This window comes from Struthio camelus, chromosome 15, assembly GCF_040807025.1.
Source record: "Struthio camelus isolate bStrCam1 chromosome 15, bStrCam1.hap1, whole genome shotgun sequence".
Taxonomy (NCBI): Eukaryota; Metazoa; Chordata; class Aves; order Struthioniformes; family Struthionidae; genus Struthio; species Struthio camelus.
In genome coordinates this window covers 18,608,803-18,636,707 of record NC_090956.1, presented here as the reverse complement: position 1 = coordinate 18,636,707, position 27,905 = coordinate 18,608,803, and the positions used below count along the sequence as shown (strand labels likewise).

At 49.6% G+C, this 27,905-nt stretch overlaps 1 protein-coding gene across 1 annotated transcript; it reads right to left on the bottom strand.

Annotated features, from left to right (window-relative positions):
* Positions 1 to 345: 345 nt before the first annotated feature.
* On the bottom strand, positions 346 to 27,905 carry TRAP1 (TNF receptor associated protein 1). Its single transcript, XM_068909205.1, has 18 exons — positions 27,780 to 27,905; positions 22,151 to 22,318; positions 20,681 to 20,763; positions 20,120 to 20,260; positions 12,013 to 12,084; positions 11,106 to 11,266; positions 9,838 to 9,947; positions 9,578 to 9,651; positions 6,936 to 7,091; positions 6,427 to 6,547; positions 6,253 to 6,322; positions 4,912 to 5,059; positions 4,169 to 4,354; positions 3,188 to 3,326; positions 2,571 to 2,656; positions 1,886 to 2,031; positions 1,431 to 1,503; positions 346 to 862 (listed from the first exon to the last, which is right to left on the bottom strand). The coding sequence occupies exons 1-18, from the start codon at positions 27,868 to 27,870 to the stop codon at positions 761 to 763; spliced, it is 2,127 nt and encodes a 708-aa protein (XP_068765306.1). The 5' UTR covers positions 27,871 to 27,905; the 3' UTR covers positions 346 to 760.

Below are 27,905 nucleotides of genomic sequence, written 5' to 3'. Positions count from 1 at the left end.
CCAATTTGTCTGGTGCAAACTAGAAACATACAGGGAAATCCAGCGTGGCATTTCTTTTACTGAGGTCCCTTCTGTTGAATGGCCTTTGCTCATCAGAAAGATTTCAAAGGGCTGACCTCCATTTTCAAGGACAAGGCTAACAGTGTGCATAGCTGGAAACTCTCCTCCTGTTTTCCTTCCACATTCTCCGCCAGCACCTACTGTCTTCACAACCCTCACTTCCCACCACTGGCCAATGCCTGATGCCCTGAAGAATCAAGCAGCATCTAAAAAGGGAAGAATCATCAAACCATCAGCTTGGAAACACAAAGACTAACAAAATAAAGGGAAAAGAGAAGAGCGGAGTGGTCTGGAAAAGAATAGGCATTTATTTATCATAAATACAGCGAGGGTGGGTGACAGAGATGTATTCACAGACCTAATTGGGACTCACGATGCCATCCGCTATTCCGAGAAAGGCCATGTCGAGGCTTCCTAGGCTCGTGTTAGAAATCCTGACATATTGTTTTAGTAGCAATCTCCAGATTTTGTTCTCACTAAGAACACAGCTTTGAGCAGGCCGATGACATGTGATCTAGTAATTACAAGTGGCCCTGTGCAGTGAGGATCGGATGTCCCCTGCATTCTCCTTGCACATCAGTCAGGTGAACCCCTCACTGCATGGTGCCTGCAAACAGACAGATGCTGCAATAGCCGACAGAGTGACTGCGCTTGAGGAAAAAGATATCAGCACAGAGTTAATTCTTCAGTTTTCTAGGGCTCAGTTTTTCTCCAGGATTTTGGTGAGGAGTTCGTTCAGTCGGCTCACCATTGGTCTGGGATCATCATTCAGTCCTGCTGCTATCATGGCATTTTCATAAATCTGAGAAAGAGAAGAAAATGTTGACAAGTAGCAAAAGCAAGCTGGGTGAGAGCTGGGGAAGAGGTGAATGTCACGACTGCAGGACTTGCATGCTGAGACTAAGCATGTCTTCCAGGCCATCAGAGCAGGAAAACATATGGACCACATGCTCTCTCAGTACTTGCCACCACAGAGTGAGCTGTCTGCAATGCACGTCTCTGGAAGTCTGCCTAGTCTCAGAAGTCCCACCTCTCCCCACCTCAGGAGAAAATTCTTCTGAAACTCCAAGGTCTGCTCGTTCATTAAACTGAACCTTCTCCACTTTGTCCCTTCCACTGTAATACCAACAGAGTGTTTCTCATCACTGAAAGAGGAGTCAGTGCACAATGCCAAGCTCTCAAACCTGAAACAATCTGCAGTGCTACTGAAATAGCACATGGACCACAAGTACCAGCAGTACCCAGCGGGGACTGCAGACGGATGTGATCCCAGCCAACTACAAGGGCTCTACCCTGTTTCCTGCCACATATGGTCCACAAACAGGCTCTGGGGAGGATGATGGTGCCTCTGGAGAAGGCCTGGCTCTCACCTGATCAAGCAGCAGCTGCGCCAGATCAGGCTGACTGTCCTTCAGCTCGTGAAGCTTCTTAATCAGAGCATGCCTGTAAGAGTGAGAGAGATCAACACTGAGGCGTGACATCTTCTGGACACATGAAAAATTTCTAGCAGCTAAGCCAAGGTGGGACACACAAGCTTCTACCTGAAGGCCAGAGCAGCTCCTGTTTCCCTGTTCTTCTTAGGGCTTCTCCCCTCCCTCCCAGCCTGACTCTATAACCCTCCTGGTCCTCAGAAGGCTGGACAAAGTGTGTGTGATGGCTCATGTCCACCACTCCATGCAGCCTCACGAACCAAGTCACTGTAGCGCACGCTGCACTTTCTGGGGAGAGCTCAGCTAATTGGGGGCCTTACATTGCCTCCTCTCTGCCTCTAGCCCAGCAGACCTGCAGCGCCCCAGTCCTTAGCGCCGGTATCACTCCCCCCTACCCTGTGTTGATCTCCAGAGTGGGCTGCAGGAGCTGGGCACGCTCCTCTTGGGTCTTGGCCAGCTGCTGCATGCGAAGAAAGTGGCGGGCAGCCCCCATCTCGAGCACAGTGATCATGGCAGGGTGGGTGTCCAGCCGTGTAGTCACCTATGGCAAGAATAGCAACCAGTGCTGAGATGGAAAAGGGCATGTGGGTCAGAGATGGGGGATTTGGGGTCTCCTCTGCAGAGATCCACACCAAGCTCCTTCACAACTCCTCCCCACTCGACAGGTGCTGCCTGAACAGACAGAAAAGCTGGGGTCTCAAACGGCCCCTTTGATCCACAGGTTCTAACTTGAAGCTGAACCCAAAGCGCTGCTTGCCCATGAGCCTCGCTAGTCCACATGCAAGACTGTCACCAGCCTGTTCTTATAGTAACCGGAGCATGAACTAGAAAAATGGGCTTTGCTCATTGCACATTAAGATGCTGTTCTTCCTGCTGCCACGCTGACTGCCCTAACGACAGAAAGGGCAACATTCATGCCATTTACTGAATGGAAGCACAGAGCAGAATTATTTCTCTCAGGGTTCAAAGAAAATTCAGATACTGCCGCAGATTTCCCAAACAGCCACCCTCTTTTTCCCCCTAGGGTATAATCTACATGAATCTTGCGTACTCTGTTACCGAGGCACAGAATATGCCTACCTTAACACCAGTGATTCGAGAGCCTAAAGCATTTCGCATCCAGGCCGTGAGATCCTCGGCCTCCTTCTCTGTCAGACGTTCTGCAGCTGGAAGGGGAAAGAGGGCACATCTGAGTCCATAGCTACTGTGTGACAACTGACCGCAAGCTTTATGCCTGAGGAACACTGCTGGCCATTCCACACTGCCACTTAACTGTTCTCTTGTGGAAATGGGAAAGCAGCACTCAGCACACACCTACATACATGCCCTAAGGCCATGCCATCCCAAACCGTCCCATACCCAGAGAGGGCAGGTTCATTCTGTCAGTGCCTGCCTCTGATTGTCGGGGCATTAGGTGTGTGCATGTTGTTAAAGTCAAACTGCAGGAACTCAATACATGACGTTTCCTCCGCTTAAACGAGCAAGTTGTTTGAACTTTTATCTACAGCAACACTTGGGATGAAAGGGATCTGCAAGCACAGCAAGTTGCCTCACTACGAGAAAGGCAGGATGGAAATGAGTGCTCTTGCTTACACACTAAGGAACAGCGAGAGTGCTGAAGGAGGTGTACCCTCACTGGCTCACCCACAGAGGCTGGGCTGCACGTGGCAGGAAGGGCCAGGGGAACCTTACGGTACCTGGGCGGCTCTCCTCAAACTTCTCTTCCTTATAGTGATCAACAACGATATCTGTCTCCACCGAGATCAGCTTTTTCTTGTCAAACTCACGAAGGTGCAAGAGTGTTAGCTCATCAAATTGCTCATAGCAGAACAGGACCTGTGCCAAAAAAGCAGACAGTAACACATTGCTTGGGATATAACAGCACTTCCGTCTCCAAGGGGCAACTCTGGGACAAACAGCAAGAACATCACAAGGCAAACTAGCAAGTTCATCCCCACAGTGACTATTGCTCATGAGAGAAAAGGCTGTAGGAATCCAGAGTAGGCCCTCTGCCCCTCTAGCATCCCCTTACAGCAGCCACCAGCTCACAGCACACAAAGACTCTCAGAACTGCAAAAATCATCATTTGTGGCGAGGCAGCACTGAAAGTCCTGGTGCTGCTGGATAAAGTTTCTCCATGGGAGCACAGGAAACATGACGTCCTGCATGCATCACTCTTTTCGGGTCCGTGCTCAGGGTCACAAAGGAAAGCAAATTCTTGGAGGGCTTCACTAACATGGGCTGGGAGGCCTACAGCTAGACAAGTTGCCTTGCTGCCCTGGGAGAAGCGAGAACAAGCATTGGCTGCACTCCTGAAAGGGCCACCTTCCCAGCACACAAGACCTATAATCTTGTTGCCAGCACAGCACAGCAGCACCTGGGCTCCTGATCTGGGATTCAGGACAAGTTATTAAACAGATGCCAAGACTAGCAGAAACATCTAGTTGTCTGTACAGGTACTAACTCGCCTGCCCAGGTCTTTCCTGGCATCATGATGCAGTAGCCAGTCTGAGTGGAGACAGAGGGCAGCCCGAACAAAGACAGTGCTGTTCCACTGCAGCGGGTGGGGACGATCGCAGGCCTCACTGCCCTGCCCAGCTCCAAAATCCAGGTGAGCCCTGACCAGTGATACAGCAGGCTTAGAGTGTCCCCTTGGCCATGGCACATTGTTCACCCACCTCCATGTCCTTTTTCTTCATGGCCTCAAAATACGGAGAATGCTCGGCAAGCTGCCGGTTGGGTGCGCACAGGTAGTAGATGTTCCTGCTCCCTGCCTTCATGCGGGAGGCGTACTCGGTGAGGCTGGTCAGCTGGCCGGCAGGCAGGCTGGACGATTCGTAACGCAGCAGCTTCGCTATGTCCTCCTGGAAGAGGAGGACCCTGTGAGCTGAGCACAGGTAACTACACCTCTACCTGACCACTCCCAGCCTCGAAAGATCTCTTGGCAACATTCAGGCCCGTTTGCAGTTTGTACTGCTGCAGAAAGGCTCAGGGGATTCTACCGATTTCCTCCTTTCCTGCCTCACATATTAAAGAGGCAGAAGAGTGACCTAGACAGGATGCGGGCCAAGCAGATATGGAAGGGTAAACCAGGCAGAAGACAACAGTAGGGGAAAAGCCCTGCTTTATAGCCTATTGTAATTCATATTATATCAGTGAAGGCTGACAAGAGTGTGGGCACACAGACTCTGCAGAATGTCTCGAACTGAGTGGGAAGCAGCATCCGGTCAGAACAGCACCTTCTTAACGTCAGAGATAGAGAGGGGCACCTTAGAGATTCTGTAGGTCTTGTTAGACCCAGGAACAAGAGTCACAGGCACACGGGAAGAATCACAGAAAAGTAGCAGCCCCCCTCATCCCAGGTCACTGTCGGAGCAAATACTCTTTCCCATCAGCTGCAGCCCTTCAGGACATGTGGTACCTTGACATCCTGCTCTGCTATGGTGACAATCCCCTCTCTCATGAACAGCCCATAGTCTTCAAAGAATTTGGCATATTTCTCAGGGTCCTTCTTGCTCTGGTCAATGAAAAACTTGATCAACCTCTTCTGCAAAACATCTCGGAGCTTCCTGCAACAAGAATAAGCCTTTCTAAAGATGGCTGCCAGACCAAGACAAGGGGTTTTAGGTGAACCTCTCTCTCCCTGTGCAGTGTTTCAGTGATGTGTTCACTACACACAAGCACAAAGGAGAAACTCCAGGGCCACTCCAGGGCCATTGTCTCCTTTCCCTCACGGCTCTACATCTGTTCTTATCTCAGTCAAGAGCAACTCTTGAGCTGGGAAGATAGCTAAGGCTGTGGAAGAGACACATTGCTGAGGCTCAGATCTTCAGCAACTCCAGTGACTCAGTGATGCTGCAATACATAAGCAACTGTGCACAGGACATTCAGCTCAGTCCTGCAGTTACCCTTAAACGTGGCAACGTCAGCAGCCATAAAGGGGTTATGCTGGGAGGAATCCTTTCTGAAGGATTAAAAATCAGTGAAGGGCCAGGTTTATTTTGATGACTATAGTGAAGCTCAAGGCATTTTACCAACTGTAGAATACAAAGTTTGACATCAAAACCTACCAAGATAGCAGGGCCAACACTAAGGAATAATAGCCTGCCCATATTCTTTCCTCAAGTTCCAACAACAACAGGTGTTTGAGAGGGGACTTAAAGGACAAAAAATAAGAATAAACCAATGCCAGATCCAAGGGATTCTTAGAGGAGACTGGCCTGCCCACACTCAACTTTGCTGGACCTCTGCGCCTAATGAAAACTCTGCCAGCTGGCATTCAGGTTTTGACAAACGCGTGTGTGAGCACATCACAGCCAAGATGCTGTTTGAAGATATATGCATAAACACATGGTGACAGGTAAGCATGGACCAGCTTCCTAGTATTGACAGCTGACTTGCTGTTTGGTTTTGCTTTCCACACCACTTGGTGGAGATCAGATGCTTTAAATAGCAAATCCATTGTGACTACTGTTGACCAGAGATGCTGGAAGGCAGCCCAGGGCTTGAACAAACACGGCCCAAGGAGAAGGCAGCAGATCGTGTGACACAGCGCACTGCTTCCACATCTCAATATGTGACCAGCATGCCTGAAAAATAACTCACTTTGCAGATCACAGAAGTTCGCAAGGATGGAAATTCTACAGCTCTCATGCCAGGACCCTCCAGGCCCTTCCAGCTATCCCACAACATCTCTCCATCAGCCAGCAACAAGCCAAAAGAGCCACAGCAGTCCACAGGGTCCAGCTGCTCTCTTGCTCACCTGATAAGGGCACTCTCCTGCAGCAGCTCCCTGCTGAGGTTCAGGGGTATATCCTCACTGTCCACAACACCTAGAACACAGAGCAACCCCTGAGCAATGAGACAGACACGAACGCCAGCACCTCACTTCACCCCTATAGAAGTCATGCTTCGCAGTCCTGCTCCCACCACACACCTCTAAGAAAACGCAGCCATTTAGGCAGGATGTCTGCAGCTTTGGTTTGGATGAGAATTTTGCGGCTGTAGAGGGCAACACTGGAGCCCAGTTCTCTGCTGATGTCGAACATGGATGGTTTCTGCAGGAGCAAGAGACAAAAAGGTAATACCAGCATTGTGCAGGGTGCCCAGCCTTCGGCTGAGTACCATGCTGCTGCTACCTGTGTGGCTGCACCACCTGACCAGGGAACACTGTGATTTCCCCTAACACTGCTGAATCCAGCGAGAGCTAAAATCTTGGCCGTGTTCCCTAGAGGACCTACCTGAGCCCCCTCCTGCTCCTGTCATGGCTCAGTACCCCACCATCATCCTGTGGCACCTACCCCACTGCAGAAATGTCGCACTGGACATCCCCCTTGCAATTCTGCAGCCTCAGCTGCCTCCTTTCCCTAAGGAGCTCTCCCAGCCTCTCCTCTCCAGAGGAAGCGGGCAGATGTCCCACTGTTCCCTGGACAGAATGGCACGCACCTGGTCAGGCACATAGAAGATGCTGCGGATGTTGAGGGGAGCATCGGTCTTGTAGTGCAGGATGTAGCGGGGCTTGTCATAAGCCTGCGCTACAAAGCGATAGAACTCCTCATGCTGCCACTCACTGATGTCCTTGGGGTCCAGCATCCAGAGTGCCTGTGGAGGAGCAGGGAGATGCATTCTCTCATTGGTACTCACAACACCATCAGCCCCACAGCATAGGGTGCTTCTTTCAGAGTTTTACTTTTCCTCCAGGGCCCTTGAGCAAGGAAATATCATCTTTCAAACAGAGGCACGCCCTCTGCACAAGGTAGGGGAATGGATTACGGTTCAGGCATACTACCATCGACTAACAAAGTACTGCCCCTCAGCTGATCTCTGGTCACCTCTCATGCAGGTACTCTTGCCCTAAAGCATACATGAGATAAGGCAGCTTTGTTTAGCACAAAATTTGGCTAACCTCCATTACCTCACACTTGCCAGGGGCCAAGAGCATCCCAGACAGTTACCACAGGTCAGCTGACTGTGGCCAAGTCTCTCAGGGCTCCGACCAACAAGCAAAAGGAAAAAAGAAAACTGAAAGTTTAAGTGGGTCCGTCCCAACCTGTCTGCCTCTCTCATGGAGGCCACCGTCCTGCCACAAGGTCAGCTGAGCGCTTGTGAAGCAGTTCCTGGATTACTGTTGTTTTCTGGTGATTTATTTTGGAGAAGTTCAGGAGATGCTTCACGAGCCACTTGGCCATCGCTGCTGCAGGGTTACTAAGCGCTTCAGCATTACAGTTTCACACATCAACACATGAATCAGAGTTGAGAGTCCCCGATGAGGTCTCTATCTCTTGGCCATGTTCTCCACCTGCTGCTGCTCTGTGAGCAGGGCATAAACCCCACAAACGCCCAATGCTCTGTGGAGCGTTCAGCACGTGCTCATACCACATTTGCAGTTTCAGTACATCAGCAAAAGATTAGCATCTAGCAAAGCTGTGGGAGGTTCTGCCCGTTTAACAAGCATTGGGATCCAGTTGAGAATCCAGTTGAGAATGTTTCCCACTGGGTGAAGCCCATTAGGCTTACCCCTACTCTTTGCTGCTCCAACCCTAAGAAGTGATGGGAACAATCAGCGGCAGCAGCACGAGCACCCAGCCTACCCTCCACCTACCACTCCAAGGAGTTCAGGGCTCTGGCAGCCCTGCCAGGCTACCATATTCCTTAAAGCTACTTTTGCCTCAAAGACTCGTTCCAGAAGCAGTTCTGTAACATTTCCAGCACATGCAAGTGTCCTGGAGGGTTTGCAGGATCACAGGCGGGATTAAGGACACAACTATGTTCTAAGGTGCTTTATATCTGCTGCTTTCCCAGAGGCTTACTTGTAGCTACAGTTATCACAGTTAGACAGGAAAAGCCTCTAATTCCACAGTGACAGCTACGTGGCAAGCATTCAAGAGCTTATCTAGGAAAATCCACACCAGGGATCTAACTACGACTGTTTATAGCAAACTGATGTTGATGTGTGGAAAAATGGAAAAACAAGATCATGGATAAAGAAGAGGCCTGAAATGGGGTGTAAAGAGAATTGAGCAGTTGCCATATCCCAAAGGAAAACTGACTTTCTGATTAAGAAGATACAGGTACACGATTCTATTAAGGGCATTTCGCCCCTCGCTTCTCCAGGGAGTCTCTTCTATTGATTGTCAGGTAGGAAGAACAAACAGCTGTCTAAATCTATTTCTGGTTTTGTAATTTAAGGCAAATGGTAGAGAACCTTTGAAATAGAACCACTACTATTGCAGGAATCCAAATAAATATCAGTGACTAATGACACCAATTATAGAACCTTAAATATATTAATATGATAATACATTTAAGCTCAGTCTTGAAAGTCTGTAGGTTCAGTGCCACGTTCCAGGGAAACAACCAGACACACACACACCCCTTCTATCTGCTCTCTTCGGCGAGGAAGAGTTAACCAACCAGGTCAAGGTACCAGAAAAGGAGATATTGGAAGAAAATGATTCATAGATTTTATTTATTTATTTATTTTAAAAGATAACTAATTTCACCCATGAGATACCTGCAATCAGGCTGAGAATTTCTTACTAAGATGCGTATGGCTGCTATATCATTTAAGCGGTCAGAAAACGCTAGCATCAACGCAGTGTTCAACTAAGAGCTGTGAAGAAAATCAGGCTGTGAGTTGAGCCACTAACAAAACCAAGCATGCCCTGGCATTTACTATTCCATACCAAAGTTTAGAAAGAGGTGTCAGCAAGAGGTGTCAGAACACCAGCAGTGTGAGCAGTCCCTCCATCGCTAACGTGTCTTTGGCTTAAATAGTTAAAATAAGAACTGCAAAGCACTGAGATAATCGTTCTGATAAAGGAAAAACTTGTGAGGTGCCTAAAAAGAAAAATCGTGTTGCTAATCAGGAATTCTCCTCCAACAGATGCAAATAAGCAGTACCAGGCATGACTTCTGCCAGATTGTCTCCTCTTGCTCTAATTAACTTATCACTACAGGATCTGTGATATCCTGGACAATCCTCCCTGATCACCAGAGACAGGCAGCAGCTTTATTCTGTTTCATTGTCTCCTCATTCTGGTGGAGGTTTACAATGGTTTATCTCCATGAGCGGCCCTCATGCTCACCTGCAATGTGTTAATTCGTCTCCCATTGAGGTACAGCGGGAAGCTGATGAAGTTGCTGTATTTTGTCACCACCTCTGGAATGGAAAGGAGATGTGCAAGAGTCACATTTTGAAAACAACAGGGAATTAATTTTTTCAGTAACAGCAGGTGAAAGGAGCCACAGGAGAGAAAAACACTATAATTTCACCTCCCAGTCCTGGGCAACCAAAAGACTTTACGCAGCCTCTCGGAAGACAACAACATTTCCCTGCTCTGCTCACCTTTGACTCGGTCCTCATTTGCAAACTCCTTGCAGTCCTCTTTGAGATGTATAATAATCTTAGTCCCAGTTCTGACACCAGATGCTTCTGCAATCTCAAACACTCCTGAACTAGGGTTAGAAAAAGACCACGTCAGCTTGTGCCTCAGATATATCAGCGATGGGAAATGAAAATATTTTGCCCAGATTCTCTCTATATCTTTGAGAACCTCCCAAAACATGCAGCTGTCTTCCCTACAGAGACTCGAGATCCCGGGACACACTGCTCCACAAAGACACCAGTGGCTTCTACAGAAAAGGAACTGAGCCTCAGACAACATAGGTTGCGTGGGCTTAAACTGCAACTGCTCTCCAACATTTCCTACGGTGACTGGAACACCCAGGCTTCTGCATCCCCCCTTGATGACTCTTTGACTTGTTTGTGGGCCCCCGTTCATATATATTTCCACTGCACAGCAGTAACTTGTTACAATGAAAAGCAGCTCTGCTCTGCTAAAGACTGCTCACTTTGGATGGCCGTTCCTACTCCATCTCTAAACGAAGGTCATATGGGGATCAAACACTTTGGTGAGAGCCCCGACCTAGGGGAGATATAGAGGCAGGATGACAGACAGGCCTTCAAAGGGTGTGGCAGTACAGACTGCACTACACAGTGGCTTATTCGTGAGCCGAGACAGTCTGACATCTCAGGGACAAGATGTTTTTTCAGGAATTTAAACAACTTAGTAAACTCTTTCTTCCCAGGATATTTTAAGAGGATATAGATGTTTTCACCTCCAGGGGCTCCAGTTTCAACATGGTCCAGCACTGCTTTGCCATCAGACACTGTGATGTGCAAGCAAAAAGCAAAAGACGAGCACACAGGTCCAATGCACAGAAGACAAGGGCCTACATAGCCACAGTGCTGCACAAGGCCTGCATGCTGTGGGTGCCCTTGAGCAGAAAGCCAAACTAGACCAAAGAAATAACATTTGTCTCTCTAGTCCGGGGCGCTGATAAGATGACCGCCAGCAGGGAAGGAACAGGAGAGACAAGTACTGTCTTTATGCACAACATGCCTGCTCTGACAAGGCAATCTGGTCTCTGCGGCTGTTCACCCTGGTACATTTGGCCGTGCTTTGCTGTTGCATGTAATCTGAACAGGATCTAAACCAGTAAGCCCAGTTATGAAAAACCACACAAGTCCCGTCTTGCTTTGCACAGCTTCCAGTCCATGTCTGGTCTGGACACAGCCCCCACAAGCTTCTATCCCATTCTGCAGATTCTTACCCATCTGAAGACCAGTGGTAGCCCAGGCTCCCAGGTTCTGCAGATTGTGAAAACACCTCCACCTTATCGGCCACCATGAAGGCGGAGTAGAAACCCACTCCAAATTGGCCAATGATTTTACTAGTGGCTTCAGCTTGGTTCTGCAGAGCATCTAGAAATGCCTAGAGGGACAAAGAATGAGACATATACAGGTGCACAGTGCCATCGAGTACCATTGGGAGGCTGAACCCCTCCTCCAGCTGGGCTCCTACCTGCAGCCCTATGTCAGGTACTGCAGACCCGACAATTCAGTACCGTAATCCTAAACCTCCTGTGTCAGTGCTCTGAAGAAGGCGCCTGAGGAAAAGGGTTTCTCCTACAGGGAACGGGACTGCACCTCTGGAAAAGGGGAGCATCGCCTAGGGCAATACTTTCCTGCAGCTAGCAGTAAAGGAAAAAGAGTAAGGGCTCAATCAGTCAGGAGGAAGCAATCTCTGAATGGTGACTCCAGAGGTGAAAAGAAATCAGGTAAATATGTATGACAACTTGCCAGCCTGATGACACAGCTGCTGTCCTCCTGGACACCGAGTGTGAATGCCAAGAGAGCATGTGCCCCTCCATAACAATAGCTTGGAGAGAAAGGCATTTACTTTTGGGAGTGAGGGCAGCCAGGTGCAGCAGCATTACACACAGGGCCCATTAGCGCCGCTTCAGCACCACAGGCCTCCCACAGCACACAGCAGAGGCCATTAAGAGCTAGAAAATGCCAAAAGTAGGTTTCATCTTCCAAGAGGGGTATAATTTCACAGCTGGGCTGGGGGCCAAGGAGAAGAAGAAAGAGAATGAGAAATCACTGGGAGCACAGAAGTGACTGTAATTGGAGAAGACTCTTCTAAGGAGCCAGAAGGGGTACCTCATCCCAAATTACCTTTGAGCCTGATCGAGCAATGGTACCGAGGTTAGAAACAAGCTCTTCTTGGGTCATCCCAATACCTGTGTCCTGAAAAGAAACAGCAAATTGTAGCTGAAATACCTGCACAGAAGCATTGGTCTGGCAACTGGTGCCAACTAACTTGCATCTCTGACTCCCACTCTCACCCAGCTACTTAAGTAGTAAATGCAACAGCAGGCTTCCAGCTGTGACTCACTTCTCCAACACCTGGTCAAGGACAGTGGACTCAAAAGGCACACAGCTCCATGGGGCAGCCACAGCTGTCTTGTGGCTGTAAGCCACCAGAAGGTTTAGAGACTCATGTGTTATATGGAGAGAAAACAAAAATATGCCAAGACAGACTGGTTTCTACAGCCCTCCAACAAAATGCACTATGTGATAGTGCTGGAAGGAGATCTCAGCTCAGGCTCGTAGCCTCACTGTGCCAAGTGTTATGCATGTACAGAGACAGTTTCCATCCCTAAACAAGTAAAAAGGGGAGTTGAGAAGTAGCGAGTGGAGAAGCCACCTATTTCCAATTTGCAGACAGGGAATGATGCCCTCACTCCAGGAATCAGTGGCAGAGCAGGGAATCCTTTTACTCGCAGGTAGTGCGGACGGACCCTTGCCAGCAAGCACCACCTTTGCTCATCTGCATCTACTGTCAATCTCTTCCTGTCTCTCCTCCCCCTTAATTATGCTCCACAAAACTGAGCATGAAGCTGCCAGCACCCATGTCCCTGAGCCTGGGAGCTGGGTATTTGGTACCTGTGGGAAGAGTCTGACCCCAGTTGGATGTATATTGCACAGGCCACACCTCAAGGTGCTTAGTCCAGGCTTCAAAGGCACACGGCTTGCCGCTCTCCCCAGTTTCAATCTAGATTTGTACTCCTGCATGCAGATAACAATTCCCTGCTGCCAGCACCTGCCTCTCGGGCAGTAGACCCTAAGGCACCATGCAGGAAAGGCTGCAGCACAGCTCAGACTTGGCTGCAACTTCAGTTGTTGCCACAACACCTTTGGATGACCCTAAGGCCTCATGGACAGCACAGCAAAACCCAGCTAGAAACTGCCACCATCTCACACAGGATCCCAACATGAATCCTCCCTACTCTCAGTCCAACATGTCTTCAGACTTGTTCCACATGTATCTTTCATGGAAGCAAAGCACAAAGCACAGGCTAACACTCTTGTGATGCCACTTTCCAAAAGCAAGAGCCATCCACCCTCCCCAAGTCCAGCAACTTCTCCACCTGGCACAAACACCCTGAGAAGCCACTCAGGATCTCTGAGCCACTATGTAAGGCAGCAGCATGAAAAGTAGCCAAATGAAAGGTGACTCTTGTTCATCTGAAGAGTTCAGTTCAAGTATCGGTGAGCACAGTTATCAAAGCTGACAGCACTCTGCAAAACCGGAAGCGGGGCGGACAAACTCTGAGCGCTGTTAACGCAGGGGTGGGATTCAGCCTGCAAGCGTCAGCCAAATGAGCCAGAGTGGAGCTGACTGCTGCGAGATGGCTTGGAGGAGGGAGGCCAGAGTGAGTTCTGGCACAGCACGCCCCTACCACTCACGTGGCACATTTAGTAGGCTTATTTACTAGCAAAGCAAGACAGCGTAATTAATGCTAGTACAGCTTTTTAATCCAGTGTTTAACTTTGCTCAACGACCAAATTATGGTCAACTCATGAAGTTACTGAGGTGCTCTGTGGGTCACTTGGTGAGACGTTTCTCTGCATCCGCACGACATGAGTCACAGCACAGCCACATCTTCCACTTGATTAAATATGGCAAGGCCAGTCAGTCGTCTTGGCTGAGAAGAGGGAGGATGCCAGGTAAGATCTCAACAGCAGGAGATGAAAAGCCAGCAAAAACAAACAGGGTATGGCAAAATCTCAGGAATCTGACATGGTCCCTTCCCCCAGGGAGGAAAAGGCCAGAAAAAAATTTTCAGCATCTGGTTCAGGTTTTGTTCATGTGAGACCCTAAGCAAAACTCTTAGCTTCTCTGATCTGCTCCTTTTTATAGCGCAGCGTGTCATTCCCAAATTCCAGTATGTTAAAAAAATATATCCTACCCCATGAATGTATTTGGCTATTGGATTCAGAATTCCTTGCCAAACTTATTGCAAAATGCTTAAGACAGTTCCTGGAGCTTGATGAGGGTAAATCACAACGAACAAAGAGAGCACGGCTCAAAACAGCCTCCTTCCCCCTACAGCGCTGAGCCGCTAGGAGGAAAGCGGAAAGTGTACTTTTAGGTGGCTGACCGAAGATCCTGGCAAAGCAGACGTTTCCTACTGCAGGAAAACACCTGGGTGCGCTGGGATGAAAACGCCATCAAGAGTCAAACCGCTCTTGCGGCGCACGCATTTCCTGCGGCTGGCCTTCGCGCTGCGCTTCTCGTCTCTCTTCACCAGATGGTGCTGCTCCCGGGGACAGGGATCTCCGCAATAACGTGCCAGCCACGGCGGGGAGATGGGAGCTCGGCTCCTGCCGAACAGGCCCTCTTCAGTGACGGAAGGCACGTGGGCCTGCCCACGAAAGAAGAGCCTCGGGAATAAGCCAGCGCAAGCGCCAGGAGCGCAGACTCCATAAAATCCGAGGAAGGAACTGACGGGACTTGCACGCCCCTCCGTCAGCAGCGGGCACTCTGCGCTGCACGGGCTGCTGCTCCGTCTCCAGGAGCCTTCGCCAGCAGCGACCGCATGATCACACAACGCTTTACGCTTTCTATCTGAGATCGGCCAGGGTTACTGCAAGGCCTGCTGTTGCTCCACCACCAGCGCTGCAACTTCGCTTCCGCTGTAGACAGTTTCCAGACCTCCCTTCAGGCCACAGGAAAAGTTTTAACGGCTTGAAAACAGCCACAGTAGAATTTTTCTAAAGAACGTGAAACAAATCAGACAAGGGGTTTCCTAAATTACAAGATGTGAGGGATATGTTCAAAGCGTCCAATACTATTCCACAGCTTTGCAGTAGAAGAGGCAACCACTGCATAGCGTGAAGCAAAATTCACTGGGCTGATGCTTCATTTATCGAAGGCTAATTACGGAAGACCTTCTACAGCTTGGCAGAATAACAATCCTCTCACCGGGCTGAGTTTTCCTTCGGGGACTTCTTAGGGCGCACAGCAAACGGCCTACCTCTGAACCACCCCTCATACAGCCCTTTTCTCTGCAAGACGACACAGCAGGCTAGAGACCCTCACCCTAGTCCTCTAAGAGACCTTCAAGATTACCTTCAAGAAACCACTGGGCTTCACGCACACTACGTTTGCAGAGCAGAGCACAAGACACCTACAACTTTAAGCACTAAGGCCACGCTTCTTAAATCACACATCTAAACACAGTTAACGTTTCCCCTGAAGAAACAGCAGCTGAACACTGGTTTTATCAGTTTTTTTGTGTAGAGACCTCCCAGATGCAAAGCCTGCTGTTAAACTGCACAGGACCTTTGTGCTTTCTCTGTACTTTGCCCTAACCTTTGTGGGGTGGGTGCTGGAAGTTTGCAAACAGAGAAAGTTCTGTGTGTAGTGACAGCTGGATAGCTGGCACATGGTATGTCAAGGCTCCCACCATGAAGCGCTTTGTGCTTGCTTTGCAGCCCTGAAGACCTCTACCTTCCTTAGGGGAGAGATAAATGAACACCTTCAGTCCCACTATCTGTCTCATCAAGTCAGTCAGTCCACAGTTCTCATATTCATATATACTTTTCGGTAAAGCAGATACAAACTGCACATGATTACAGCAGCACATCTAGTTTACACCAGCAAACTGCTTTGTTTAACTGATAAACAAGAAGCTAGGAACAGTAACATTTCCTTTGCTCGTTATGCGGGTCCAACTTGAAGCACTGCAGAACCTTGTTATACCAATGATCCATTAACCAAACACTAACTGGCTGCCGCCATTGCCACTACATCTAAAAGAAAGCCTGCAGTTAGAGATACACTTCAGAGCTACGGTGCCTTTCATTTTGCTTTGCGGCAAAACACTCACGTCAGTGAAAATCTTGACACGGCATCAGAAGAACACTGGCTGCATTACACAACAAGGACATGCTGCTTTCACCAAACTATAAGGTAATAAAGTCCCAGAATTTCTGATTAGCAAGTGCTGTCCCCCACCCTTTAATTTAAATGTCTTGCTTAAAGAGACTTAAGATTCATAAGGCCAGGACAACAGCCACACCGAAGCAGAGTTCTGGTTTAGTACCAATACCATACCTGCAGCAGCCCTAAATAGACGAAAAGGCACAATAAAACTGATGGATGCAGATACAGAATAATCTCAGCCTAATACCCAAAAGCTGCCTAAAGCAGAGTACCTGAGGTTTTGTTTCCTTTCCAGTACCTGCTGCCACCATTATCTAGGATTCTGAGCACTGCTACAGGCTCAGCCGCCACCCATCCAGATCTAAAAACCCGGTGTCCAGAAAATACTTCCTTTTATCCATTTTGAATTTCCCATTTTTAAATGTGACTGGCTCTTATTCTGGCACGAAGAGGAAGAAAACAAAATATCCTGCACTCCCTTCTCTAGGAAACAGAATATTTTAGATGCATTTATATTCTTGGTTCTCCAGTTTATTTGTTAAAGATGATGCGACAACTGGGAGCTTTAACTCACCCCTGCAATCTGTGGCACCCTTCCATAAGCTTAATTCCACCTAAGGTTTGTCCAAGTGCAGACAGCTTTATCCCTCCACCTCCACCCGCATTATTCCTCATCTCCTGCTCCACTGCTTCCTCGAGCCCAAGCGGCAGATGGATGCTGCAATGCTGCACACAGCTCAGGAACGTAAGCAGCCAGTGTTCATGCTGCAGCCCAGCAGCGCAGGCCGGCTGCCAGGACGCTACCCAGCATGGAGGGGGACCAGCTTTCCACCTTGGTGGACGCGTGGGTGCATTTGCATTGAACTGCTAAAGCCCAAAGATCTCAGTCCCTTATTAGAGCCTCAGGACAACCCAGTCCCTGCTGCAGACAGTTAACAACTCATAGGCCAGGAAAGATCTGCTCAGCGATACAGGGAGCTGTTGCAGGGAGAAGTGATGTTTGCAGACATTTTAACTCCTCCCAAACACAACACGCTTGTTATTTTGGGCTTCGCAAACATTGCCTGTGGATGTCTGCAACGGTGAGAAGAAAGCCCAGCACAGGGAACTGAGCAGCCCAGACTTGCAACAATTACACTGCTTGCCCACGTTACAAACTGCACTCGCCATCCCTCACCCAGCAGTCGGTATTAGCTCTGTGGCCGTTTCAAACAGTTTCCTCTAAACTGTCAGCACTGTCCTAGCCCTAAATTAAGCATCAGTCAATGAGCATTCCTCTAGCCCCCAAGCTCACACAAGCACAGGGGTATCACCAAACACAGCAGCACATCAGAGCTGCATAGCAGCAGCACTTTGACTACCTCATAGCCAAGAGCTTGTCACCTGCTGACCACAGGGAGCCTCATGCAGGTGAGGAGGTAGAGCTCTGTGGTCACAGGGCTTTGGGCAACTGTAAGGGATGCTCTGTTCCCACCTCAAAGGGTCCCAAAACTTGTCTATAAAGCCTCAGGGCTCTGCAGATCTTTCCTCATTGAAAACACACCCCTAACATTTTCAAGTGGATTTGCTTAAGAGATCTCACCCTGCAGGTTGTGGCTGCTACCAGGTGAAGCTGTCCTGGAAACACAGTGAGGCAGTTCTCAAAGTGGGGGAAGATACTGTGGAACTTGCTAAAAAAACGGAGCTTTGGTGAAGGCACAGGGGTGGTGTAATCTAGTGAACCAGACAGTGAACTCCCAACATTAGAAGACCAGACCTCCCAGTCCCTCTTAGCAGATATAACATTGGCAATGCTTAGGTAGGATATCCCTGAATGAGAACATGTTAAGTTCAGAATCTTGCTCTGCTTATGACCAAAATTCAGTCCTGGCAGAGAAGTCAGCACAACTGCAGTCACTTAACAGAGATGAACGTTGCCCTTTACTGGAGCTAGATAATCTCCAAGCAAATAACGTGGGTAAAGCCCCAGGGACGTACATGTTATGGAAGCCATCACACATTATAGACTTGCCGTTTCTCAGCTGGTGAGATATGGAGAGATGCTACAGGATTTGGAAGGGGAAGGGAGGGGAGAGTCCAGCAGATCCAGGGCAGCATCAAGATCTGACAACAAGGACTTAGAGGACAAAGTGAGACAACAGGGTCTTTCTAGAAAAAGATGGGGCAGCACCACTGCAGATCACAGATCAGGGGCCTGCTGCTTCTGTTTTGGGGGGTCCCAGTGGGTGCAGAAAACAAAGAGTTACTAAGGGACAAGTCCATCTGTGCCTCAGTCATTCCTGCAGGTTGCCTGGAGGAGCACAAGCACACTTTTGCATTCCTGAATGGTAGGGAAATGTTCTGAACAAGGCTTGCTCAGAGTAATCGTCATATTCAGTACATTTTTTCAAGAGGTTAAAAATAAACCCTTCACTAGAGGTAAGGCGCTTTAGGCACTACTGAGAAGGCAAACCATTTAAGAGAGATTGGAGTAGCACTGTTCTCTCACCCATCTCAGAGCGCAGAATTGCTGCAGTTAACGGCTTGCTAGTTAAGATCATTTAGGTGCATTAGAGACACACAGAGAGCCAGGTAGGGGTCTATAAAAAGACGAATCCCTAACAGATCTAATCAGGTATAAGGTCAAATTCACCCCATCTGCAAGGTGGGCACACAGGTCTCTTAATCAAATTCCCAAAGAAGGGGGCAGTTTCCACAAGGATGGGACATGAATTATAAAGAATGTTTTGTTAGGGTCGGAGGCTACCTGTCCACTGCGATGCCAAAAGGGAAAGGCACGAGCAACACAGGAACGACACCCAGCTTGGGTCTAAGCAAGAGCTCATTAAAGAATCAGTGTTATATAGCAGTCAGAAAAATGCAATAGGCAGGTGTGATAGGAATAGCAAAGTCTCTGCATTACGATTTGAGAATCTTTGGGTTGATAATTGTGTTGCCCGCTGACGATCACTAACTTCCCCATGGCAACCGCAGCTGCTTGTTCTGCAGAGAAACAGAAGGATAAAATAACTGAGCAGTCTCTAACAGTAAGTGCTTTCGTCCCATGTGAAAAATACCAGATCGTGTGGTTTGTCTGCGTCTCTTCTCCTTCCCCGGGCCTGCTATAGTCACCCTTCACTCACACATTGCTGCCTGCCTCATTCTCCGTCAATGGCACAAAGCTACCTCTCCCAGGGTTGACAATGGCCCATGAGGAAAGTTATCAGTTCCCCTTGTTTGCATTAGCATCTTTGCCAAGAAAACACCAAAACTGAATCTCAGCCTTCCTCCTAGACAACAGCCAAGAGCAAAAGCAATCAAATTAGAGAGAGAAGGACCATGTTCGCTTTCCCTCATCACACTTTGAAGCCCACAGCTGAGTGTGTTTGCACTGACCTTCTCTCCCATTAAAGCTTTTTATCATCAGCAGGGAGCAATCAAGACCAGCACCGTACTTTCTACTAAAGCAGAAGGAAGGACAGACAAATGGTACGGTACTGCCACAATCTAGAGTCCCACATGTATGTCAGGGCAGTGTCTCAGCATCAGCTGGACGTGGTCCGTTCTGGAGCAGGAGGGGATAAGGACAGTCAGCAAGGGGAGGTTCTTCTCACCATCCTAGCATCTTTCAGTGACCAAAGCGACAGGGAAGGTCTGCCTGCTACCATGTAACACCTCAAACTTAAAGAGGGGAAAGAATGCTCACCCAAAGGCCAGGACAAAACCCAACTCCCACCTTTTCCACTAGTCAGAGATGCACATACAACCTGGGAAGTACACCAGACAAGGCACTGGAAGGAAAGCTACTGCTAGTTCCTAACAGGGAAGGGAGAAGTAGGGAATTTTCCCATGGGGACAAGTAAGGAGCAGAAAAACTGGTGGCTTCTCATCAAAGCCTGAGGGTACAGCTTCACGAACCGGAATCTGACAGAGGACAGAACATTTCTTCAAGCAGGCCTGGGAATCAAAGGGACCTGCACTGCTACTCAGTTTCCACTAAACCTCCATGGACAATGGCTGAGAGCAAGAGCAGCAGGGGAATAACATTCTCCTGTTACCAAAGGGAGGTACCTGGATAGTGATGGTTCCCTTTCCACTGTCCGTCTGCAGATGAATCTCCATCTCTGGCAAGGCCTTCCCTTCTGTCGTAAGCCGATGACGCAGTTTCTCCAGTGCATCACTGCCATTGGAGATCAGCTCCCGGATAAATACCTGGGGAAGGGAAACAGCCTCACACTGCAGCCTGGCCCTGTCTACTGCACAAGAGTCCCACAGATGTGGGAACTCATTACCTACTTACAGACTAATTCTCAACTCATTAGAAAGAAAACTGCATTTCTCCATTACCTGCCAAGAGAATAGGCTTGTCTGAACTCAATAGTAAAGTCCAGAGCCTCTAAAGATACTCACAGAGTCATCTGGACATATTTATAAATTGTTTTCAAAATACATTTTCAAGATGTCTTAAGAAAACTACATTCAAGGAAGCGTGGCATGTGAGCTGCCAGGATTTGCTGGGAAAGTGAGTAGGTATTCTCAAAGCTTATCCATCTTGGTTATAATCCTTGTCAGAGATGAGGCTTAGCCAAGAAAAAAATCTACCAGCTCTGGGGCAAGGAGTGAGTGCCCTACCTCCTTCTCTGAGTACAAGGAACGAGCAACAATGTCCAGCAGTTTCTTTGTCTCAGCCTGAAACTCATGTTTGGAGGCTGCACCTAGAAAGGAATCACACAAACACCTTTTAGGCACTTCACCAGGTCACCTCGGGCAAACTCGCCATCTTACCATGTGTGTCAGCCTCCCAGTAGTGAAGGCTTGAAGCAGGATGGGTCACAGGTAGCTGTGGCTTGTGACAAGATGACGATGACGGTGTTGTTTGCATCCCTATGAGGAAGCATGCTTTGCCAAGCAGACGCTTGGCCTGCTTCTCATCTCCTTGCACACAAACCTCAGGACAGTCAGAGTGCAGCGTCTGTGTGCTGTTCACCATGTCTGGGCTGCAAAGCAATCAGTAAACTAGAACTGAAAGGTGACTCCCCTCTTTCCTAATGTGTGGCTCCATGCCCTAACCTGTCTTTCAAGTGCCTCCTGTGGAGGGAACCATCTGCACATGCCCTGCTCCACAGGCTTTTACAGCCAGCCAGCATTTTTGATGTCCAAACAACACAGTGAGCCTTGAACAGCAAAAGCCAGATTCTCAGATCTTGGTGGAGCAGGCAAGGGAGTGCATACACACAGCTACTTACGCATTTAACTGAGTGGCCATAAATAGAATTTTCCTCAGAAGGAATAACGCTACAAAATATCTCAGCTAAGAGACCATCTTTGGCCTTTTAAAAATATCACTTCTCATGCTAGAGGCACTACAGAACCCTGAAGCAACACAGGCAAAGCCACGGGGCACACATCACCTCTGCCGTGCCTTGCTGACAAAGATCTGCACTCTCTGGTGACAGAGGCTAAGCAGGGGTGTAGATGTCAGTAGGAGCACAGCGCTCAAACCTATTTGGGGAGCTTTACAGACCAACAGTCTCAGAAGTACCTGACAGAAAAGCCATGAGAACACTGAGTTAAGATGCTATTTCTGTGCTCAGACAACACACGTGACTTTGCTTTAAAGCGCTTCACCCTGGAGACGTGCAAAGCAATTCATTCTAACTAAAGGGTTGACAATAGGATTCTCGTCAGACCTCCATCATCCACAGCAATAAACTGGGCAGACGCAACTTGCTTCTGTGACAAGTGTCTCTTTTTAGGCAAATTCTGGGGCCTGTGGAGCTTCTACACACAACAGCCAATTGCCAGGCTAAGCCCAAAGATGCACCTTCTTCCCTCAGTCTCCACGGCCTCATTTCTCAATGCAGGTCATTCTGATTTACATGTTCCAGTTTTGCAGAGGTGACGGTGCTGTACAAACGGGAACAGTAATCTGCTGTGCTAGGATGGAATGGCGAATGCCTGCACCTTCTCCAGAGACAGAAACACTACTCCGGAGGACTGCAGAGGGTTCACCCTCTGTTATACCCAGACAATGCTTTGATGGTGTCCTGGATTTACCTGCACCCCAAGAGAACTCCCACACCACACCTAGTCCGTGCCCACCTTTCACATTCTCCGTGTCGCTGATGATGGTATGCAGGGGCTCTTCTTCTTTGTTCTCTGCTGTTTGTGTGCTGTACATCCGGCCAACAGGAACACTGATGGCAGCAGTGTTGTGCCGGAGGCTCGGGAAACGGAGTATTTCTCTTTGGAGACATGCTGCTCCTTTTGCTAGGAGATGCAATTAAAGATATTTTAGTATAAATCACAAGCACCACCAACAGGAACACTCCATAGTGGTCCCTTTTAGGCAATCCTAAGGGGAATTACACTGCCCAAGCAAGACATAAGTTCCCTTGCAATCGAATACTCGCCATTTCCCTCAGGCATTGCCTTTGCTACAGAAGAAGGGCAGATTGTTACTTCAGACTTTCCTGAATTAAAATTCTAGCCAGAAGAGGACAATTTGTAACTTTCACAATGAATTAGCTGGCGAGGAGGCGGCAGTCTGCAGCTTTCATTGGCGTTATCTAGCTAAGCTGCAGACAACAGGGAAGGCTTCAACTCCCACATTACCTCCAGTGAAAATGTAAAATCCCAAGCAAGCCAGCCAGCCTGTACCTCAAGGAGATGCCTTTACTGCAAAAGCAGCTTCTCTCAATACTCGCCAAGAGGCAGGCCTCCAGACACCAAAATCTACTTTCTTCTGCTCACTTTCATCCTGCTGATACTGATTCCTTTACAGCATAATCACTCCCATATCTAAAAACAACTCCAGGTAGCCCTATTCGGCCCCTATGAGTAAGGTGAGCAGTAACTTTACAGCAATAAATATCTGGTCCTTGAACATCAGAGCACAGTTAACCGGGCACAGGGATTACATCCTCCAGCAGAGCCAGCTCTGGGACAAGCAGCACACACAGCAACAAAAGCATTAGCCCAGAAAGCAATCAGTGGGGTAAAAGGAAAACAAGCCAGGAAATAGCAGTAGCTCCATTAAGGACTGGGATTCCCATTTCCCCTCCTTCCAACCCTCACTTCATTGTGCCCAGGTGAACTGAACAGTCTTCTCTCTATCGGGAGACGAAACCAAGGCCAAACCTGGACATAAACCCATCATTTACAGCGCTGCAGAGCTCTGTCCAGTGCCAGTTACTCGGTGTCATTTCTAAACTGTAGCAAGAACGGCTGTGCCAGAGTAAGTTTGGCAGGATGCAGATCTGAATGCACAGCTACACTGCCATCAGTCCTGGGGCAGGAGGTGAATTGGTCCTTCCCTCTGTAACCATGAACAGAAATGAAGCAGGCCGTTTTTTCGGAAGGCAGAGAGGTGATCAACATGGCCCAGGCAGAGAGAGGGGAAGAACCTGGATAAGCAACAAAGATGGGCAGAACCAGTGACAAGCCCAGGCTTTTCTTAAGATTTATTCTGCGCCTGCCGATTTTTTCACCAGCCAAGGAAAGGAGGAAAACTCTACGCTCCAGGCCTCTGTGAGGCACACTTCCAAGGTTGCATTTCACCAGGTGAATGAGTACAAAAATCCAAAAGGATTGAACTGAGCATCATTAGTATTGCATGAATCCCCACAGTGATGACCTCCCTGGACACAGCTGGATAGCTCAGCTCTCTCCAGGTACCTTCATCATGTCGACATACCTCACCTTCCCCCATCTCATCTTGGGAGATCTTAAGACTCCCTTCGCAGGTGAGCTCCAAACCTCCTACCCACCCTAGCAGGTACTACAGCCAGTACGGTCAAAAGCTCCCGCACCGAGAACAGGCTGGGCCGCTCCACACCTTCAGACTGGGTTCGCACTTGAACGTAAACGAGGGTTATCAAACCCAAAGCCTAAGCGGTGCTTTTAGGTATATGCCTCACCCCCCAAGAGCTGATCCGGAAAGCTGTCAGGCCTCATTCTTCCTCCTCCCCCCAGAAAGCTTTGAATCAAGAGGCCCTACTCCAGCCAGAAGCTCAAATTACTCCCCAGTCATTCTGTCCTTAAAGAAAAGAGCCCACAAATAGTTCTTAATGCAGCTGAACACCTCCTACACACATAACTGTTCGCTCTCTGCGTCACAAACAGTTCTGTCTCGTTATCACAGGACACGTTCTTTATCTTTCATTTGACTGCCTTTGTTGGGCTCATCCAAGAAAGCAACAAGGAAAACAGCCCCCGTGACTGAAGCTGCAAGAAGCAGAGTACTCGGCGTGCGGCTGTCCAGCCCATCACGCTTCAGGAAGGTACAGCCTGAGTCCGCCCAGGCATCACACAGGTTCACCCTGGAGAGCGGAGGATATTCAGAAGAATCTGTACCTGTACATATGCACACACACACACTCCAACCAGCAGAAATAAGCGGGAACGTTGGATGCAAAAAGATTTTGGATGCAAAAAGAGAAGCAGATCATTAGCAGCTCCATCCTAATCTCAAGGAAATGACAAGGAATCTACAGACAGCGAGACCCCAGAGCCAACAAACAGTTCACCCTCCCTGCCCTAAAAGCTAGCTCTCTCTAGAAGCTCCAGACATTTATAATTTTTGGTCTATTCATGCCTTTTGTTTCCCACCTCTAAAGCACAATGAATAAATTGCCATTAACCAATTTAAAAGTTATTTTTGGATCTGTGCAATGTTTGGTCGTATCCTTAATTAACAGCCTATCCTGTGCCAGGTAAATTCAAGGCTCATTAAATGCAAGCTGCAGCATTTTCAAATCATTTGTCTCTTATGAAATCCTTGTGCAGCCAGCAGGGGAAAGGCTCCAGGCAATTTTGGATACATACCCACAATTATTGACACACAAAAGCTATTCGGAAAGCATCCTCTGAATTAACAGGCTAAAGTGACACTCAACAATTTGTTTCTCAGGCTTATTCTAAGACCAAGAGACAAGGCAGGAATGGCTCTTTCCCCTGGTCCAGCTCTGGTGGTGAGCTAGGGCAAATCAGATCATTTTATACTGAGTTAATCAAATGCTGAGCTTTATCACAGCCCACACACTTTCCTATTTGCCAGCACGTTGTGTCACTGCCCCACCTGCACTGTAAAAATGAGATAGATTAGGGTTCGCTGAAAACTGGAAGTTGGACAATAATGTTACACATATAGACCCAGACTGGCCCTGTACAAGAACATGCCCCAGAGAAGAGGGGGACTCTCAGCCTCAGGGGCTGTTCTCAGAGGCTCCTTCCAATCCACGCACGAGGGTCCCTCAGTAATTCCTGAGCCCAAACCAGTCACTCACCAAACCTCCAGGAAACAACACCTCTTCTGGGAAAAGAACCGAGGTGAGCGTTTAGCCAAGCCAAACAAGTCAGAAATTGAGGGTGAGAAATTGAGCACAAAGCAGTATGCAGCTCAAAACAAAGAGGAGAATTTAGGTCAGCAGAAATTACCATAATAGCTTGATTACCGTGCAGCCGCAAGCCTGAGGATGCTCTTGCAAAAAAAGAGCACTAGCGATGCGATGCTTCCAGCTCAGATCTCATTAGAAGGGCTCCCTAGCTGAGCCCCAAGTCCAGGACAAACCCAAGGAGAAGAGAGTCACTGACAGACCTGCTCACACTAACGCGTCTCTCAGAAACACACGCTGCACCTTACATTGTTACGAGAGCCAAGAGAAATACTGCTAAATTTGCTTGTTCAAAGGGAACACACGGCTGTCCACACAAACAGGGGATTCAGCCTACATTCAAGTGAAAGGACACCATCACATAGACCTATCTCCTACTTCTCCGCCTTTATTTCTATTTCCACCTCACACACCTTCTACTCACATTTTTTTTTTTTGTTCTGGAGGACCTAAACGACAGGTCAATAAACAGAATTCTCATTCTGCTGGATACATCTAACCCACCGGAGACCCATGGAGTCTTCCGCAGAAACGGATGCTAACAAGCCACTGGGGATTTCCCTGGTGGAAGAACTGAATTGCCCAGAAACACCGAAGCGGCACTCAGAGGCACAATAAATCTAACAATTTGACCCTGATAGCAACCCTAATTGTCATACGATTTCCTCTGCCCCGTTTTCTCTTTACAACCCAAAGGAAAACCACAGACCACACTGACAACCTAGAAATCCGTTGATTAGAAGCCAGATGACAGACAAGGAAATACTGAGCACAGCATAGGCTGCTCAGAGTTGGGAGAGAGAAAGGATGCAGGAAGCTTCCAAGGACCAATATTTAATGTCTTAACATGCCTGAGTTAATTACAACACAGGAGCAAGTTCCCAGACCTGCGCACTATAGCCATGATAAGACAGCACGCATCTCAGGCAGGATATCGGACTTCCCGTTTTCCTAGCCCTCAATCTTGTCAGGTCTCTTAAGCAAACCCTTGAGCAAACCCCTGGAAAATGCACGCTCATCTGGCACGTTACCTAGTTCTGAAAGGGTCAGAAAACAGAAACACCACCTGCTCTTGTTCCTTTCCCCACACCTAACTGACCTGAACAGGACATGCTACATACCCTACATAAACCACCAGATAAAGGTGTCCCTTCCAACAAGGCAGTGAGGCAGGAAGTTGGGCGTTTATAGCTGCTTTTGCTGGTAACCAACCAACAGACAACAGGGCTCTGGAGTTCGGCTCCCTGGCTGAAAGACAAATAGAACTGCACTTTATTGTCAGCCTTTTAAGAACAGAATAGGACTGGAGTAAGCTAGGAGTGAAATAAAACTGCTTGTGCCAACGTGGGACACGGTGCATGGCTTCAGGCGATACGAAGGATTCTGACAAACGCTAACTGCGGCGTTAACAGAACCGGGAACGGCCGTGGAGTATAACAGCAGGAGGTGCTGCTGGTCAGAGCAGCCAGGCGACAGAGGAAACCCGCTGCAGCCTGCCAGCGCAGCACGGGGCTCTGGCAGGACACGCACATACCCGAGTTCGGACACAACGCTCTTCCCACCCAGCGAACCGCTCCAGTGCGCGCTCGAGGGCAAGACAGCAGGGTACAGCGGGGACTACCCCGAGCCTGCTGCCGTGAGGAGGGACAGGCTCGCGCCTCCAACGTGCTAACCCCGCGGCGCTCGCCAGCCCCACGGCCTGCGCTCCCTTGTGCCTGCCCCACGGCTCGCGCCAGCCCCACGGCCTGCGCTCCCTTGTGCCTGCCCCACGGCTCGCGCCAGCCCCACGGCCTGCGCTCCCTTGTGCCTGCCCCACGGCTCGCGCCAGCCCCACGGCCTGCGCTCCCTTGTGCCTGCCCCACGGCTCGCGCCAGCCCCACGGCCTGCGCTCCCTTGTGCCTGCCCCACGGCTCGCGCCAGCCCCACGGCCTGCGCTCCCTTGTGCCTGCCCCACGGCTCGCGCCAGCCCCACGGCCTGCGCTCCCTTGTGCCTGCCCCATGGCTCACGCCAGCCCCACGGCCTGCGCTCCCTTGTGCCTGCCCCATGGCTCGCGCCAGCCCCGCGGCCTTCCTCGTGCCAAGCCGCGGGCCGGCGCCAGCCCCGTGAGCCAGGCCGGCCGTGGCGGTCCGGTACCGGCGGGGGAGCACCGGGAGCCGGCCGGGGCGGGGCGGACCGGGGCAGAGGCGGTGCCCAGCCATGGGCCGTTACCGGCCAACGCCGGCGCGCGCACGGGGCACCCGAGCCACCGCCGCCTGGGCCCGGCACCGCGTCTCGGCGCGGCTCTGAGGCGGCCGCTAGCGGCGGGAGGGCGGCCCCGGCCCCGGCCCCAGCTCACCTGCGGGCGGCCGCGGGCCAGGCCCGGCCCCGGCGCGCAGCACCGCCGCGAGGCGCCGCCCCCGCCTCAGCGCCGCCGCCGCCGCCGCCATGTCGCGCGCACCAGCCTCACGCGGCGCCTCCCGCC

Bases quoted from the DNA above. Each gene is read 5' to 3' on its own strand.
- TRAP1 (XM_068909205.1), bottom strand. From the start codon at position 27,870: ATGGCGGCGGCGGCGGCGGCGCTGAGGCGGGGGCGGCGCCTCGCGGCG. The intron at 5,060-6,252 runs GTGAGCAAGAGA...TTCTTGTTGCAG, and splicing joins CAGGAGAGTGCCCTTATCAG to GAAGCTCCGAGATGTTTTGC. The intron at 3,327-4,168 runs GTGGGTGAACAA...TTTTTGGCACAG, and splicing joins TGAAGAAAAAGGACATGGAG to GTCCTGTTCTGCTATGAGCA.